The 14141-nt window shown below is 41.8% G+C and overlaps 1 protein-coding gene and 1 long non-coding RNA gene across 2 annotated transcripts; both read right to left on the bottom strand.

Annotated features, from left to right (window-relative positions):
- Nucleotides 1–182: 182 nt before the first annotated feature.
- On the bottom strand, nucleotides 183–3012 carry LOC141626727 (uncharacterized). The gene is made up of 3 exons (XR_012536317.1): nucleotides 2095–3012; nucleotides 1078–1406; nucleotides 183–410 (listed from the first exon to the last, which is right to left on the bottom strand). It is a non-coding gene; the product is annotated as an uncharacterized LOC141626727 (long non-coding RNA).
- A 1278-nt stretch (nucleotides 3013–4290) lies between these two features.
- On the bottom strand, nucleotides 4291–5738 carry LOC141626725 (ubiquitin-like modifier-activating enzyme 5). The gene is made up of 3 exons (XM_074440395.1): nucleotides 5609–5738; nucleotides 5320–5388; nucleotides 4291–4734 (listed from the first exon to the last, which is right to left on the bottom strand). Exons 1-3 carry the CDS (start codon nucleotides 5690–5692, stop codon nucleotides 4630–4632), a joined length of 258 nt encoding a protein of 85 aa, XP_074296496.1. The 5' UTR covers nucleotides 5693–5738; the 3' UTR covers nucleotides 4291–4629.
- Between the last annotated feature and the right edge of the window lie 8403 nt (nucleotides 5739–14141).

Genomic DNA, 14141 nt, shown 5'->3' with positions numbered 1-14141 from the left:
TGTTGTGTCGTGTTTGTGGTGTTGTTGTTGTTGTGAGTGTGTGTGGTAGAGTATATGCGGTAATCGATTGGTGTACACAGGTTGTAGTTGTTATTGTTTTGCAACTGTCTGTGATTGATTGTCTCTGGTTCATCTTGAATATATCTCGTGCGGTGAATGCTCTGATAGGTAATACACCACTTCCATCAGTGAGACCTCACAGTTGAACACGTCACCCTACCCTGTATGACATAGTTTGTAAGTGGCTTTTGAACTTGCATCTTAGTCCGACTTAAAACCGCGGAGAACACAGAAACCGTCTATTCAAGGAGACGCAGCAGACTGAATTCGATTCTTTTGCTTTTGCAGAAACAATAGCACACCTATTGAAAGAAGAGTGAAAGTCTTGTCCATTACACATGTTGTTGTGTCTGCAAAGACAAAAGAATAGAAGACAGTAAATGTCTCTCAGCTTGCGCCAATATAGCAGAAAATCTCAGATTAGGAACCACTCCCACCTGTAGATCAATGTTGAATTATTCAGAGGTTAGAAAATCAACATTCGCAATGTTGAAAAATATCAAACCAACCTTTTAAAAGAAACCAATATTATAACAAGCAATCAAAGAAATACTGTCCACTTAACCCGTAATCAACAATCTACTCCTATAGAGGAAGTAATATAAATAAATCAGAACCCTTGTTTCTTATCGAACCCTTGCCTCCCCACTCTTCACGTCAACATAATTGGTACAATAATTACTTGATTTGGAGAGAGGAGATAATTGACTAACTAATCCATGGGTCATTATACTCCACGGATTGATTAAGCTTTGGAACAAATACAATATCATCTTGGCCTAAACTGAAGGTTTTGTTCAACAAGTGTTAGATTAACTACCTCAATAAACTTCCGAACGTGTGAAATTTCCAATAATAATTAGTTGAAACATACGAAAATGGTTGGCCGTTTATTGCTCTATTAAAATCCAAATTAAAGGAAGGAGGGATAACAGGGTTGAAATTAAGGCTCACTCTTGTGGTTTATGGTAAGAATATGGTGTTTAAGACAAATGAACATGATGAACTGGTCAGTACCCGCCAGTTCGCAGTACAAAGAGCAGCCCGAAGTCCCTCTTTGTAGTAAGCCAGCTTCCATAACTTGACTCCAAGATGTAAACGACAATTCAGGATTTTTGGTTGAAAGTAAAGTCGACATGAGAGAGGAATTGACTTGATTATTTACATAAGATTTACTTGCTAGGCACAAAGCGAAGGACAGGGAGGAAAGTGGTATGGAATGCAAAACGAGGTACTAAAATATCTTGGTAGGAGTGTCATATAGCCAGAGTTATCAAGAGATATTTGGTCTACTGAACTTCCTTCTATCGTGTGAGAGAACCTCTTAATATCAACAGTTTCTTCTTCTGAGATGACAGCCCATATAAGTTAAGAATAATTAGTACTGAAGAATCCATAATACAACACACATAATGGGGTGCAAATGTAGTATTGTCACAAATAAAACCCTAATAATAATAAAAGTGAGCCGTGGAACAAAATTCATGAAAAGTGAAAATCTACACGAATTTATAAGAGACATTAATTTTTCTCAGTGTGAAAGGGACAAAGAAAACGAATTGCCATCGTGTACTGACCCTAAGATTTAGTATCACCCGTCAATGACTTTACTGCTTAAACTAACTTATAGTCTCATATGTCTCACCGTACCATTAACACTAAGTAAATGAGGAATACGTGCAGATTTAGGTTGGTCTCACATGTACGACTATGTGAGTCTATCTTATACAAGATTCGCTGAAAAGATAGTGCATTCCTAAAACCCAACTACGTTCTGCAACCTATTGACAGACTGTCTAAACGATAGTGAAGTCCATAATACATTTAGGTAGTGCTCACATCATAGAAGGTCTAAACACGATAAAAGACAGCATCTTAAACATTGGACTATAACTAATTGTACAAGGCTCCTATCTTATCCTATCAAAATCGATTATGTCCAACTCCCAATATAAAGCAAATACATGGACAAGATCAAAGAGACTAAAGAGGAGAGCACATGGAATAAGTCATGCTCTAAGGCGGATTGTTTACCATAAGAAAATGTCCCTCCAAAAAGTACGGTGGATTCTTTAATCCCCACTGTAATTTATTCCTTATCTTCACTAATTCTGTGTTGTTCTTAACCTTATCCTTGTCAAATGCAGACAACTCAATCTCCTGTAATAACAAATACCAAAGGCCTCCGACAGGACAATTTTAACAAGGGTATTAAAAAACAGTGAGAAATAGGCATTCTTCTTCTAGGCTGAATTACTTTACACTCCAATCTGGCGACGTTTCGCATGTCTCATATTCTACATTCTGACATGACATTTTGTACACTCGATTCAGGCAAATATAAATATGAAAAATTTTCACAAAATAGCCAAGGGTCATCATACAACTTTACCTCGTTCCAAATTTATTGTCCCTATTTGACATTGGTGGTCAAATATTTTCAACTTTGACCATTAGTTCTTCAAACATGGGATATACTATAACATAATATTTGTTTTATTTGAGTTATCAGGAGGGGAAAATTGTTCATATTATAATTCAAAAATGTTGCAGTCATTGAATCTTTGTACGAAAATATTGCCCAAAGTTCTCTACATTTAACCACTAATGGTAGTTAGAGGACAACACAGATGGGACAAAAAGAGTAAAAAATAAGGCCCGGATGCAGGGGCTTACAAACCAATGCTACAAGCCTCATAAATGACAATCTTTGCTATTGTGAGTCAACAACAGATGTATCTGCTGCTTCTTTTCCCAAAATAACTATTGTAGACAATAAATCTCGTATTCGAATCCACTTCCATTTAAATCATAATGCCACATTTGTGACTTACTACCTCCATTCCGATCAATTGTTATCTATTTCTCTTTTGGGGCGTATTGCTCAATTATTATCTATTTCTATTTTGGGTAAGTTTTAAGCAAGTGAGCATGTGGACATAGAACACGGTGAAATTCACATCAGAAAATATGAGTATTAAACGTTGGAAATCATTATTTGAGCGTAACGCAGAACATGGAGTTAAAATATGACTTTAGATTTCCTAGGCAGATCATAACAGAGTACTTATATGAGAAATTAATCAACACAATACAGTAGTCATGATGCCTTGGTCAAATACTTTGGTTCCCATTACATTAATATGTGTTATTATGTGTATGTTTATCGGAGAGTAGAAGACTAACTGAATCTTTAATTAGCTAAAAAATGCTCATAGAGCATGTACTGATGATGCCACACAATCCTAATTAACGCTTTACCCAGTCACACACGATCTGACATGTATGACGGTACTTTTATGAAAGAAAATTGTTCTCGCTATTAATAGACGGGTGTTTTTCATATAAAGGGTCTGTCTCAGAATTTAAGATCGTCAGAGCATATACAGTAACTACTGTTACCCAGTAGATAAACAATGTAATTACTGTTAATGTCGGCCTAATTTTAAAAACGATAATAATGATATGACCAACGATAATAACAACACCATAACATTAATTTATGACTGCTTGATTTGTGAATCTACTTAAACTTGAAAACGGCCATAATTAAAGTTAGAAGTAAAAGATAATTATAAGCTGCCAGCCAGATACTCCAAAATAAGACAAAGTTGAATAAGCATTAGATTAATCAAATTGTTTAATACCTATAACCATACAATTAGCTTAAAATTAACTCAATCCACAATCAAACCTTCCTGATATCATATTCAACATGCCACAATATTAATAATATCACACTTAATATCTCTCGCTTCTCCCTCACTTTTCCATATACACATCCTCTGAGACAACCCCACATTACTCATCTTGCTACATAAAATGCACAAATTATATTATGCTTGTAAGTGAATGAGACATATGGAAAGTGCGTGGCTAAAATGAAATGGGAATAGGATGGTGAAAAAGGAATTGACACAAATGAGTAATGAACGGGGGGAATAGGACAATGGAAAAGGAGTGGAGACATCAAAACTTAGATATAGGCCTAAAGGTAGCACGGAAAAGCGTAATGTGTCAAGAAATAAGAACATCAAATAAAACTCATTATCTGCATTTACATCTACTACCAATATGATTAATCTACCTAAGAAACTATGACCCATTAAAATATTGAGCTACTGAAAGGTACAAACTCAAACCCTATTTTCAAACTTGTGTTGTTTTGAGATCAATAACTACAACTTGAAGTACAGAAAGGACAACTCAACTCACTAAACAAGAAAATCACAAATGAGAACTGTTGTCAATCATCACGACTATCAAATCAGAGACATAAAACGCAGCACCTCACACGATTCAATCCAAGACATTCATAACTGGAACTATAATACCTCCGTTTCTTTGGAATTGCCCCACTTTTTAAGATTTACGAGGACAATTTTAATCAAATGGGGCACTCCCTAAGAAACAAAGAGACTATATTTGATGCTTCATTGATCATGTTATAACTACAAAAGCAAACCCAAAAAAATACAATCTTAAAAATCAAACCTTGAACCAACAAATCAAAATCAGATCTAAATTCCTCAAAACAAGCGCGCGAATAAAACCCACAATTCCAAATCATCAAAATAAACCGAAAAAGAGACAACATACACTAGAAGGAGTTCTGATTTTCGAAACAATCCATGGTGATGTCCTTACTTGCTCGATCTCCGTTATCCTCAACAACTGCAATCACATTAAAAAAGGCTCAGTTTAAAGCTGGCTTTCTCAAAACTTTCACAGGTATAAAGAAGTAATCCACCTCAATACTCAACCAAGGTGTTTGTCAAGCAACTATGTTTTATATACACCCTTTAACATAATAATCAAACCACCATGAGAAATTGAGCATGGCTTGTAGCATCCTTTAGTGAATGTCACTTTTCTTTGCTTAGTTTCAGATTTCAGCTGGTCAAACTATTTCTTAAGGAAATTGATTAGTTCCTGTCGCTTTAACCCCACCCTCTTAGTTCCAGATTTCAGCTGGTCAAACTACTAATTCCTCCATTCTCATATGATGTACCCATTTTATTAAAATACTACACTCATATATTCAACAAATGGGTACATTATATAAGAACGGAGGAAGTACTACTTAAGGAAAACTGATTAGGTCTTGTGGTTTTAACCTCACCCCTTGCATTAACAATTTAGAAACTGATCTAACTTTGAAGGGACAAATCTGACAACTCAATCAGCAAAGCAATAAAGAGAAAATAGAAGTGAGAGATGCATATCATCAGTTGTATAATATATATGTAGTATACTCACCTCAAGTACAGCATCAGGATTTATATCTGATAGAATCTGAAAAGCAGTATTAGTCTTTGGCATACCAACCTGTAATTGAGAATCCACCACCCAAATGTGAAATGACAACTGGCCTATATATATCTTTCAAAACAGCACTGTGCGATTCAGTCGTAATCAAATAAAAATTAAGATATCCGATCCCATAGGCTCTAACTTACTGAAATGATACTACAACGACCAAATTTAAAGTAAGCTAAAGAGGAGAATTTATATAGAGTACAAATGAAAAAGATCATATGAGACAAACCTGGTCTGGACGGAAAAACAACCTATTCATGTAAGCCAACTCCAGCGTGTCGTAATCATAAAGCAAAAGCGACCAATGCAGCATCTATTAACTAATAAGCATCTCATCGGCAACACTTCCTACTCCACCAATACCCTGTATTGAAAAATCATTTCCTCTAAAAAAATTAGAATTCTAAGAAATCTATCTCACCCAACTAATTGATGCTAGATCATACATGTAACACTATCTGAAAACCAAATTCTAGAAATTTTGCAATATAGCAACCCAATTGCCACAACACACCAAATACGCCGAATTCAATTTTCATTAGTTGAGCAAAAAATTTCCCATTCATAATTAATTGATTCACACAATAATTTCTAGAAGTGAAATTAAAGAGAAAAGTAAATAAGAAACAAGTAAATGGAGAAAGTTCAAGAACATACCACAACTGTGGTCATGGGCCACGTCTCGGTCTGTGGATTTGGGGCCACCTACCGGTCCGCGGTCGCGGGCCACCTGCACGCCAGGCCAATTGGTGGACTTGCAACGGTCTTTTGAAAGCCACGCTCAGCGGCGTAAAGATGCTTTCGACCTGATCGTTTTAGATCGGTCGGTTTCGTCTCGGTAAGGGTCTCGAAACGATTAGAGATGTTCACAGAGTCGCCACCAAGCATTTGTGGGATGCCTAGAACCCGTTCGAATTCCACTTTATACCTCGGTCAAATCGAAGACAAAGCAAAGATTTGACATAGGTACTAAAGATAAGGAAATCGTCCCTCTTAAAGATCCTATCTCTAGAATGACTCTGCAAATCGTACGCCTGGATAAGGTCGTCCACTATCCAAAGTTTCTGAGTAAGAGGTGAAGGTACGTATTGGGAAGCCCTTTAATCAGACACCCAATCCCGCCCGCGTTTAGCGGCCTCTACTGATCGATCTTGGTTGGTTGAATGCAAAAGTTGATAAAACGGTTTAAATGCATGAATGCACATCCAATGATTTAAACCTAACATGTGAGAGCTTTCTAAGTCGATTGATTTAATCCAACTATCAAGTATAAGATGTCGAGTTGGATTAATGGTTGATTTGCATGCAAGACGGAAATTAAACATCCATTTACCGTATTAGGTTTAGGGTGCATAACATGATCCATTTGTCTTAGTAAGGCATTTTGCAAATATGGTTTTGAATAAATGAATAGTCATCTGATCCGTCCTATATCCGGGTTAGTTGGAGTCGGGATCGTCCTAGACTAATGCTGGAAGGGAATAGGCCCTATACTAGACGGCTATAAGAGGCGCGGGCCAGCCGGCGTTGTAAGGAGCCTCCCTCTGGTTTTGAAAATAAGAAAGAAAAGGACTGCTTGAGGCGCGGGTTAGCCAACGGTTGTATGCCGTGTTCTGACCTTTTAGAAAACGTTAGAAAACGTGTTGAAAATGGATATTTGAACCCGGTTTGATTTTGAAAGGGTCATTTAGACCGCATTTGTTGATTTGAAGAACTAGACACGAATAATCATCATTATTTGATAATATTCGGTGTCGGGTTCGATTTGACAAACTTGACATGGATAGTTTTGGAAAATGATTATGGACTAATTGTTTTAAGTCCATTTTGAATGTAATTAGTCGATACTCGTCATCGTACCCGGGTTAAAATCCGGCATGGTATGTAGAACCAAGGATGATTTTCTGTTGGCGACTAATATGTTTGTTTGGAAATGTAAAGAAATGAAATAAAAGGCTTTAAAATACCTTCTAAATGTCATTAACCAAATATTATCACCGAAACAAGGATTTAACCGTCATGGTATGAGGAACCAAGGGTGAAAAATGTTTTATGGTTAAAACATGTGAAATGAAACAAAAAGGTTTCGAAAATACTTGAAATGGTAAAAACCGATTACAAATATGAAAAATGGATTAAGGGAAATGACGAGAACACACACGGTTGATTTCTGGTTTGAATACCCCATTTAGGCGCGAGCCAGTTGGCGACCTAAGGAGCTTCTGCCTCAGACCAAAAATCAGTTTTGGCTCGTTTATTCCATGTTTTGGTTCATGTTATGCATGTTTTAGCATGTTAGAGTCATGAAACAAATGAAAACACAATAAAAGAGGATTTTTACACCCTCATACTTACATGTTTGGTTATGGCGAGTGACCGACGTAAGTGTAACAACTCGTTTGATCGGAAAAAACTCGGTTTAAAACCGTTTTGGTAAGTAAAAGAGTGTTTTAAAAGTTTAGTGATGGTGTTGTGGTCGAAGTGGTAGGTCAAGTTGTTTAATGCACGATGACGGTACCAAACAATGTGTAAGGCTCGTGTTTATGATCGGTAGGTCGTAAATACGTGTCGGATTGTAACTTTAGAAGTCGAGTCGAGAATTTTAAGGGAGAAAAGAGGGGGCGGACACTCGCGTAACTCTCAAATGGGTGGCATTTGGGGTATTTATAGGAGAATGAGTGGTTGTGTGAGTTTTGAGCGACGTGGCCACCTGGGCTGCTCATAAAAGGCGGGAGCCACGTCGTGGGTTTTCGAGCTGTGTTGTCGCTTTCACAACAAACGCAATCATGATTTGTTCTATCCTAGGTTTTGTAGTTACATGTTTGGTACTTGACCAACATGAATCCGGGAAAACTTAGCATAGAAGGCTTTGAGATATTTTGTTTTTGTGGTTGACTCGGTTTGACTCGTTGTTGGAGTCGGGATTTGAATTTTTGAGTCGGTTTTTGGTCCGGTGTCGGTTTTGACTCTAGTTAGTGTCATTGCGACCCCGTCGCCGTGCATTAAACACTCCAGGTATTTTTGAAATATTTTGAAATGTTTTATTTTCGAAATCGTTTTAAGTTTTCCGACGTAAAGTTGTACAAAAACAGTCGATCAAACGCCACGATTCCAAAACATGTTGTAGTCCGATAATCATCGGGTGTTTGTTGGAGTGTCAGCAGATACTGGGTATCTATAGAGTCCCCACTTTGACTGAGGCATGGACAGGGCGAAAGTCAAAGTAGAGCCCCCAGGTCAATCGAAGATTACAACCTGGAGACCCAAGCGACGTCGAGGCGGCTCGAAAGAATTTGGGCCAAGGACCTGCCGTCGGGAAGGGCGACGCCAAGGCGACTCGAGGGTACGAGTCAAGGGCCTGTCGTTGGGAACAGTTTAGAGTCTGTCGAATGTCCGCGCGGGTCGTTTAAAGTCCGTTAGACTACGTACAAAGGCTCGCCAGCCATAAGAAGGAGTCATGCCTGAGGCATCTTCGGATATGTCTTCGCATGTGTTGCGGACAAAGGCCCGCCAGCCGATGGTAAGGAAATGTACCCGAGGCATCTTCGGGATGTATCCTTCAAAGGTTGCGGACAAAGGCTCGCCAGCCGATGGTAAGGAAATGTACCCGAGGCATCTTCGGGATGTATCCTTGAAAGGTTGCGGACAAAGGCTCGCCAGCCAATGGTAAGAAAATGTACCCGAGGCATCTTCGGGATGTATCCTTGATGTGTTACAGACAAAGGCTCGCCAGCGGTCGGTTAATGGACCATGGGAATAGCCGCGTCGAATGGGCTTGTTTTGAAAGTAGCGAACTCGTGATGCCGTTGTGGAAATAATGAATTTAGATTTTCACTATCACCGTTTTTGGAATGAGTGGGTTCCGCGAGGAAGCCCCCTGCTGGTATTTGAAGGAATAATGAATTTGGAATCTTCACCATTCGTTGGGTTGAATTTGCAGTGGCGGTTTTGATCGCCGTTTGTTCTAATTTGGAAGGAAAATAGCGAATTTGAGTTTGCTATAGCGTTTGAAGTGACGGTTTATGTGCCGCCGTTGACATTTGACAGAAATAGTGAATTTGGAATCTTCACTATTGATTGAAGTGACGGTTTATGTGCCGCCGTTGACATGTGATGGAAATAGTGAATTTGAAATCTTCACTATTGATCAAAGTGACGGTTTATGTGCCGCCGTTGCTTGAAATTTGGAGAAATAGCGGTTTTTGAATTTTCGCTATTATTTTTGGAATTGACGGTTTTAATTGCCGTCGTTCGGATTTTGAGGAAATAGCGATTTTGAATTTTCGCTATTATTTTTGAAGTTGGCGGTTTTGATCGCCGTTTGCTTGAAATTTTGAATATAGCGAATTTGAATTTTCACTATTTGGTTTTGTTTGTTTTTGAGGATATGACGACATTCAATGTCGTCAACGAAAATCCGAATTTGTTGATTAGAAATTGGGCCAAAGCCCAAATTTCGCTGAAAAGGCAAGGGAGAGGCCTGGTTTAGGCGCGAGCCATCTGGCGATGGAAGCCGGCTTCCCTATTTTCTGTTAAAAAGACGCGAGGTTGAGCTGCGGATGATTATTCATCTTCAACCTTAAAATCTCGCAAAATCGCCATTAAAGGACCTTCTAGCTTGCTTTCACTTGTGCCATTGTCAACAAATGTCATCTCAAGGTAAGTATTTCCTCTTGAATCCATTCAAATTTGTCGATTTTTAGCTTGATTGAATTAGGGCGAAATTTTGCCCTAACAATCGAATTGGGCGTTTTTGATTGAGCCAATTTCGAGTGAAATTAATGTTTGCATTAGGTTAGAAACCTGTTTAGGAGCATAGGGGTGCTTTTAGTTTGCATTTTGGTCCCCGTTCCCGCTCCCTATGTTCGAAAAACGCGAGTAAGGTGAGACACTGTCTCACTTCGCAATGCCAAGTTTATTTGCTTGAATAGTGGGTCCCACTAGGTTGCATTGTAGTTGGGAAAACCCGTGTTTGCCATCTAAGGACCTTCGTTATATGTTTGTGGGCAAAATTGGATTTTTGCCTTTTGCGACGGTCTTACGTCTGACAAAATAAGCGCCTGTTTGGGGTTGAATTGAGTCAATTTGCCTTGAAATGGACCTTATTGGTATTTTAGGTCACCTTGAGGCGTGATAAAATCATGTTTGCCTTTTTGCGGTCGTTTTTGAATTTTTGACCGGTTTGGGCTCAAATTAGCGTATGAATTGCATTTTTGAACCGTAGAAAAATCCCCATTGTGTCGGGAATGTATTTTGGGGTTGTTGGCGGACCTTGTATGGGTCTTGAAATGCCGTTTTTGTGATTTTGACTCGTCTTTTGCTTGAAAAGAGGGGCGAGTCGTTTTTGTGTTTTTTTTGTGAATGGTTCGGGGCGGGATTGCCCCTTGTTTTTGTATTGCAGGTTGTTTTTTTTGTTTTTGGATTTATCCATTTCATGCCGTCGTAATGCCGAAATTGCGGCTAACATTTTTTTGTTTGTAGGAGAGTGTTCGGGGCAAGCCGAGTTCATGGCTGCGACTCTTGAGGAGTTGTTCGGGTCAGGCCCGGTTAGTACTCCGGTTAGCACGCCTACCGTGGTTGTGGAGGACGTTACTGAGGAGGAGAGACCTCCTGAGCAGACTATTGGGGCCTCAGGGGCCGTCGAGGAGCGTGAGGAGCCCGTTGTTGGGGCTGTTAGCACCGGTAGAGCTCAGACTGGGGCTGAGGCGAGTACCTCCGGGAGGAGGGTTTCTTCGAGGGAGCGACGTCCTTGGGCGACTAAGCGGACGTTGCGGGACGTCAACAGGGTCGTTGAGTTGGGCCCTGTCCACCACGTTGAGTCTCGTGGTCATAAGAGGCGGAGAGCAGAGACAGCCGAGGACGATGCTGACGCCGCGAGCTGGAGAGCCAGGCGAGGTACGGCCCCGCGGGGGTTGCTTTTACGGGCGGCGTCTGAGTGGGCCGAGGGTTTTGACGGTAGCCAGTTGTTGTTTCGACTGGACCGACACCTTTCCTACCGTGCTCACGAGGGCATGGTGAGTCGCATTCCCTGGTTGAATTTTGTCATTTTTGAAGTGTCGAGCCTAAATAGGCATTCTGACGTTGTCTGTTTTTGATTTCAGGAGATCGGCACCATGAGGACTTTCTCGGGCTTTTCTACATGCTTGGGTCTTTACGACGTTCTCCGAGCCGGGTCGAGGGCGTTGATAGAGAGGTCGGCTTTTGGGCCGTTGGTGGCCGCTTGGCGGGACATTCACAGGTCCTCGATTAGGTTGAAGCTGTGTTTGATCCGCGCTATGTTGGATTGGTATTGGGATACGACGTCATCGTTCCACATGGAGTTTGGGTAGGTCGGTGTGACTTTAGAGGACTTCGCCATGGTATCCGGCCTTCCCTGCGGCGAGCTGCCTATTGAGTTTAGCGCGACGCCGGAGAGAGTGTCTTCTCCTGCGGTCACCGCCTTGATCGGTACTGCTTTGCCGGAGCCTTCCGACGTCACTCGGTACCTGATTGCGAGTTCCTACGTGAAGGACCACTTCACTGAGAGGGTGGCAGGTGTTGTTCCGGCGCCGTTGGCGAGTCCGGAGGTAGAGGTTGAGGCCAACGCGAGGGAGGCGCGGCTGTGGTTGTGGTACTTCTTGGGTGCCACGTACTTTGGTGACAAGGGCGAGCGCTTGTCGACCAAGGTGCTTCCTCTCCTTACCGACCTTGACACTTTGGGTCGGTTTGACTGGGTTACGCCGACTTTGGCGAGTTTCACCCGGTACTTGCACGCGGCGGTGCGTCCGGAGACAGTGGGAGCGGGTAGTGCTTCTGCTTTGGTTGGTCCCAGCCTCATCTTTGAGGTACGAGTTTTTTTTGTGGTAGTTTTTTTTTTAGTTTGATTTTGATTTTGACTTTGGCAATTTTTGAGAAATTGGCTAATTTGTGTTTGCTGTGTTTGATTACAGGCTTGGTTGTATGCTTACTTCACTCCTCTGCGTCCGGGGACTACAGACGATGTTCCCTCGGCTTACCCTACTGTGAGGGGTTGGACGGTGTCTCGGAAGAAGTCGACCAAGTCGACTTACGAGGACTGCAGGCGTCACGTGAACAAGCTTCCGGTTGCTGATGTAAGTTCTTGGTCTCTTCCCCCTTCTCCCTTAGATAGAGGTAGACAGAGATAGGATGATTAGGTAGCTTGTGAAGCCCCCAGTTAGCTGAGTAGCTTTGTCTCGAATGCAGTTTGTTGGGCGGCCTTAGGAACACTACACGGGTGTGCCGGCTGCCATCAGGGAGTGTTTGCGGCCTCGCAGCTCCCTGCGTCTGTACTTGGAGACGGCGATTGAGCCGATTTGGTACTTGGGCGAGCGTCTAGTTCGCTAGTGCTTTACCGAGACTTTTATCGTGCCGGTTGACCCGCCTGGGGTGTTGTTCCAGGAGTCGACTCCTGACAAGGTTGAGGAGCACCTTCATGGTCGGGGAGGTGAGGAGCTGTTGCTGTGGGACGTCGACTACGACACCTTCCGGTTGTCAAGGCTTGCTTGGTACCCGATCGAGGTATGTTTTCCTCTTTTCTTTTGTTTTTATTGCCTCTCTTGATAGGAGGGTTTGTCATTTTTGATGTGGATCCAAATGGCAGGGAGTCGACCCGATGAGGACTCATTTGACTTTCCCGACGGAGACCACTTTTTGGGCCGGGTGGCGAGGAGCTTCGATTTGCGCTTACGGAGCCCGCGGTGGCCGAGATGGCCGATGCCGCATGGAGTGGAGGTTGACGTTTCGAGGGTGAGTTCGACTTGAACATTCTCTCCATTTATACCTTGCCTTACATTGTTTTGAAGGACATTTTTGTTTTGCAGGTGACGACTGTTAGTCACCAAGACTTGTGGCGGATGGCCAACCGCTGGAGGGCGCTTACTAGTGCCCTGGTTACGAGGGAGGCTCGACTTTCCCAGGTACATTTTGTGTGTAATTTTTGTGTATTTGGTGTTGTATTTCACGTTTTTAGATCTTGAAGATCTGTTATTGTGTTTTGCAGGGCACTGCGGATCCGGCGGAGCTTGCTTGGGTCCGTGCTGAGTTGGAGGCAGCCAGGTCGATGATCGAGGCCCAGGGGTTGGGGATTACCGATTGAGACCAGGAGTTGAGGCGTCACGAGGACGCGTTGCGGAGCCGAGACGCGGAGATTGCCTCTCTGAAGGCTCAGTTGGCTGTAGCGGAGGAGCTTCACGTCGAGATGGAGCCTGAGATGCTGGAGAGTTCCCCTGAGAGGGAGTCTGAGCTGGTTGTGGTGTCTGCGTTGGCGGCGACTCCTAGTGAGACCAGGACTGGTCCGACGGGAGACAACGAGTAGTTGTTGTAGTTTGTCCGTGTCTTGGACTCTTGTTTGTACATATTTACATTTTGCGTGAGGCGGTCTGTATATATGTGTTTTTGGATTGTGGTTTGTTTTGTGATTTTTGGATTTTTCGTGTTGTGTTTCGGAGGAGCGTTGTCGGCTGTTGATTCTCCTTTTACTTTGCACCAGTTCCTGCATCGTTAGCTGTAGAAAACAGGCAACAGATAGCTCATACGCAAAAAACGTAAACACATAGAAGCATTTGGTTGAAAACACGTAAAACATTTGTTTGAAAATCAAAATTAACCAAGATGACTTGAAGTTAAAATTGAGTTTTGAAATGAATTTTGAAGATTCCGTGAAAAATCGCCGCGTTTGGAATTCAAAAAGAATTGATTTGAGAATTTGAGCAATTAACTCGTGTCGTGAATTAAATTGCATCGAAATTATTGAAAATTGACTC

The sequence above is a fragment of the Silene latifolia genome, chromosome Y (genome assembly GCF_048544455.1).
Source record: "Silene latifolia isolate original U9 population chromosome Y, ASM4854445v1, whole genome shotgun sequence".
Taxonomy (NCBI): Eukaryota; Viridiplantae; Streptophyta; class Magnoliopsida; order Caryophyllales; family Caryophyllaceae; genus Silene; species Silene latifolia.
Note: the sequence above shows the minus strand (reverse complement) of the source record. Positions and strands in the feature narration are given on the sequence as shown.

What these genes read in the sequence shown, in the direction of transcription:
- LOC141626725 (XM_074440395.1), bottom strand. Translation starts at nt 5,692, where the DNA reads ATGCTGCATTGGTCGCTTTTGCTTTATGATTACGACACGCTGGAGTTG. An exon ending in TGTTTTTCCGTCCAGACCAG is followed by an intron (nt 5,389 to 5,608) that starts GTTTGTCTCATA and finishes TCTCAATTACAG; the next exon opens with GTTGGTATGCCAAAGACTAA. An exon ending in ATCCTGATGCTGTACTTGAG is followed by an intron (nt 4,735 to 5,319) that starts GTGAGTATACTA and finishes ATGTGATTGCAG; the next exon opens with TTGTTGAGGATAACGGAGAT.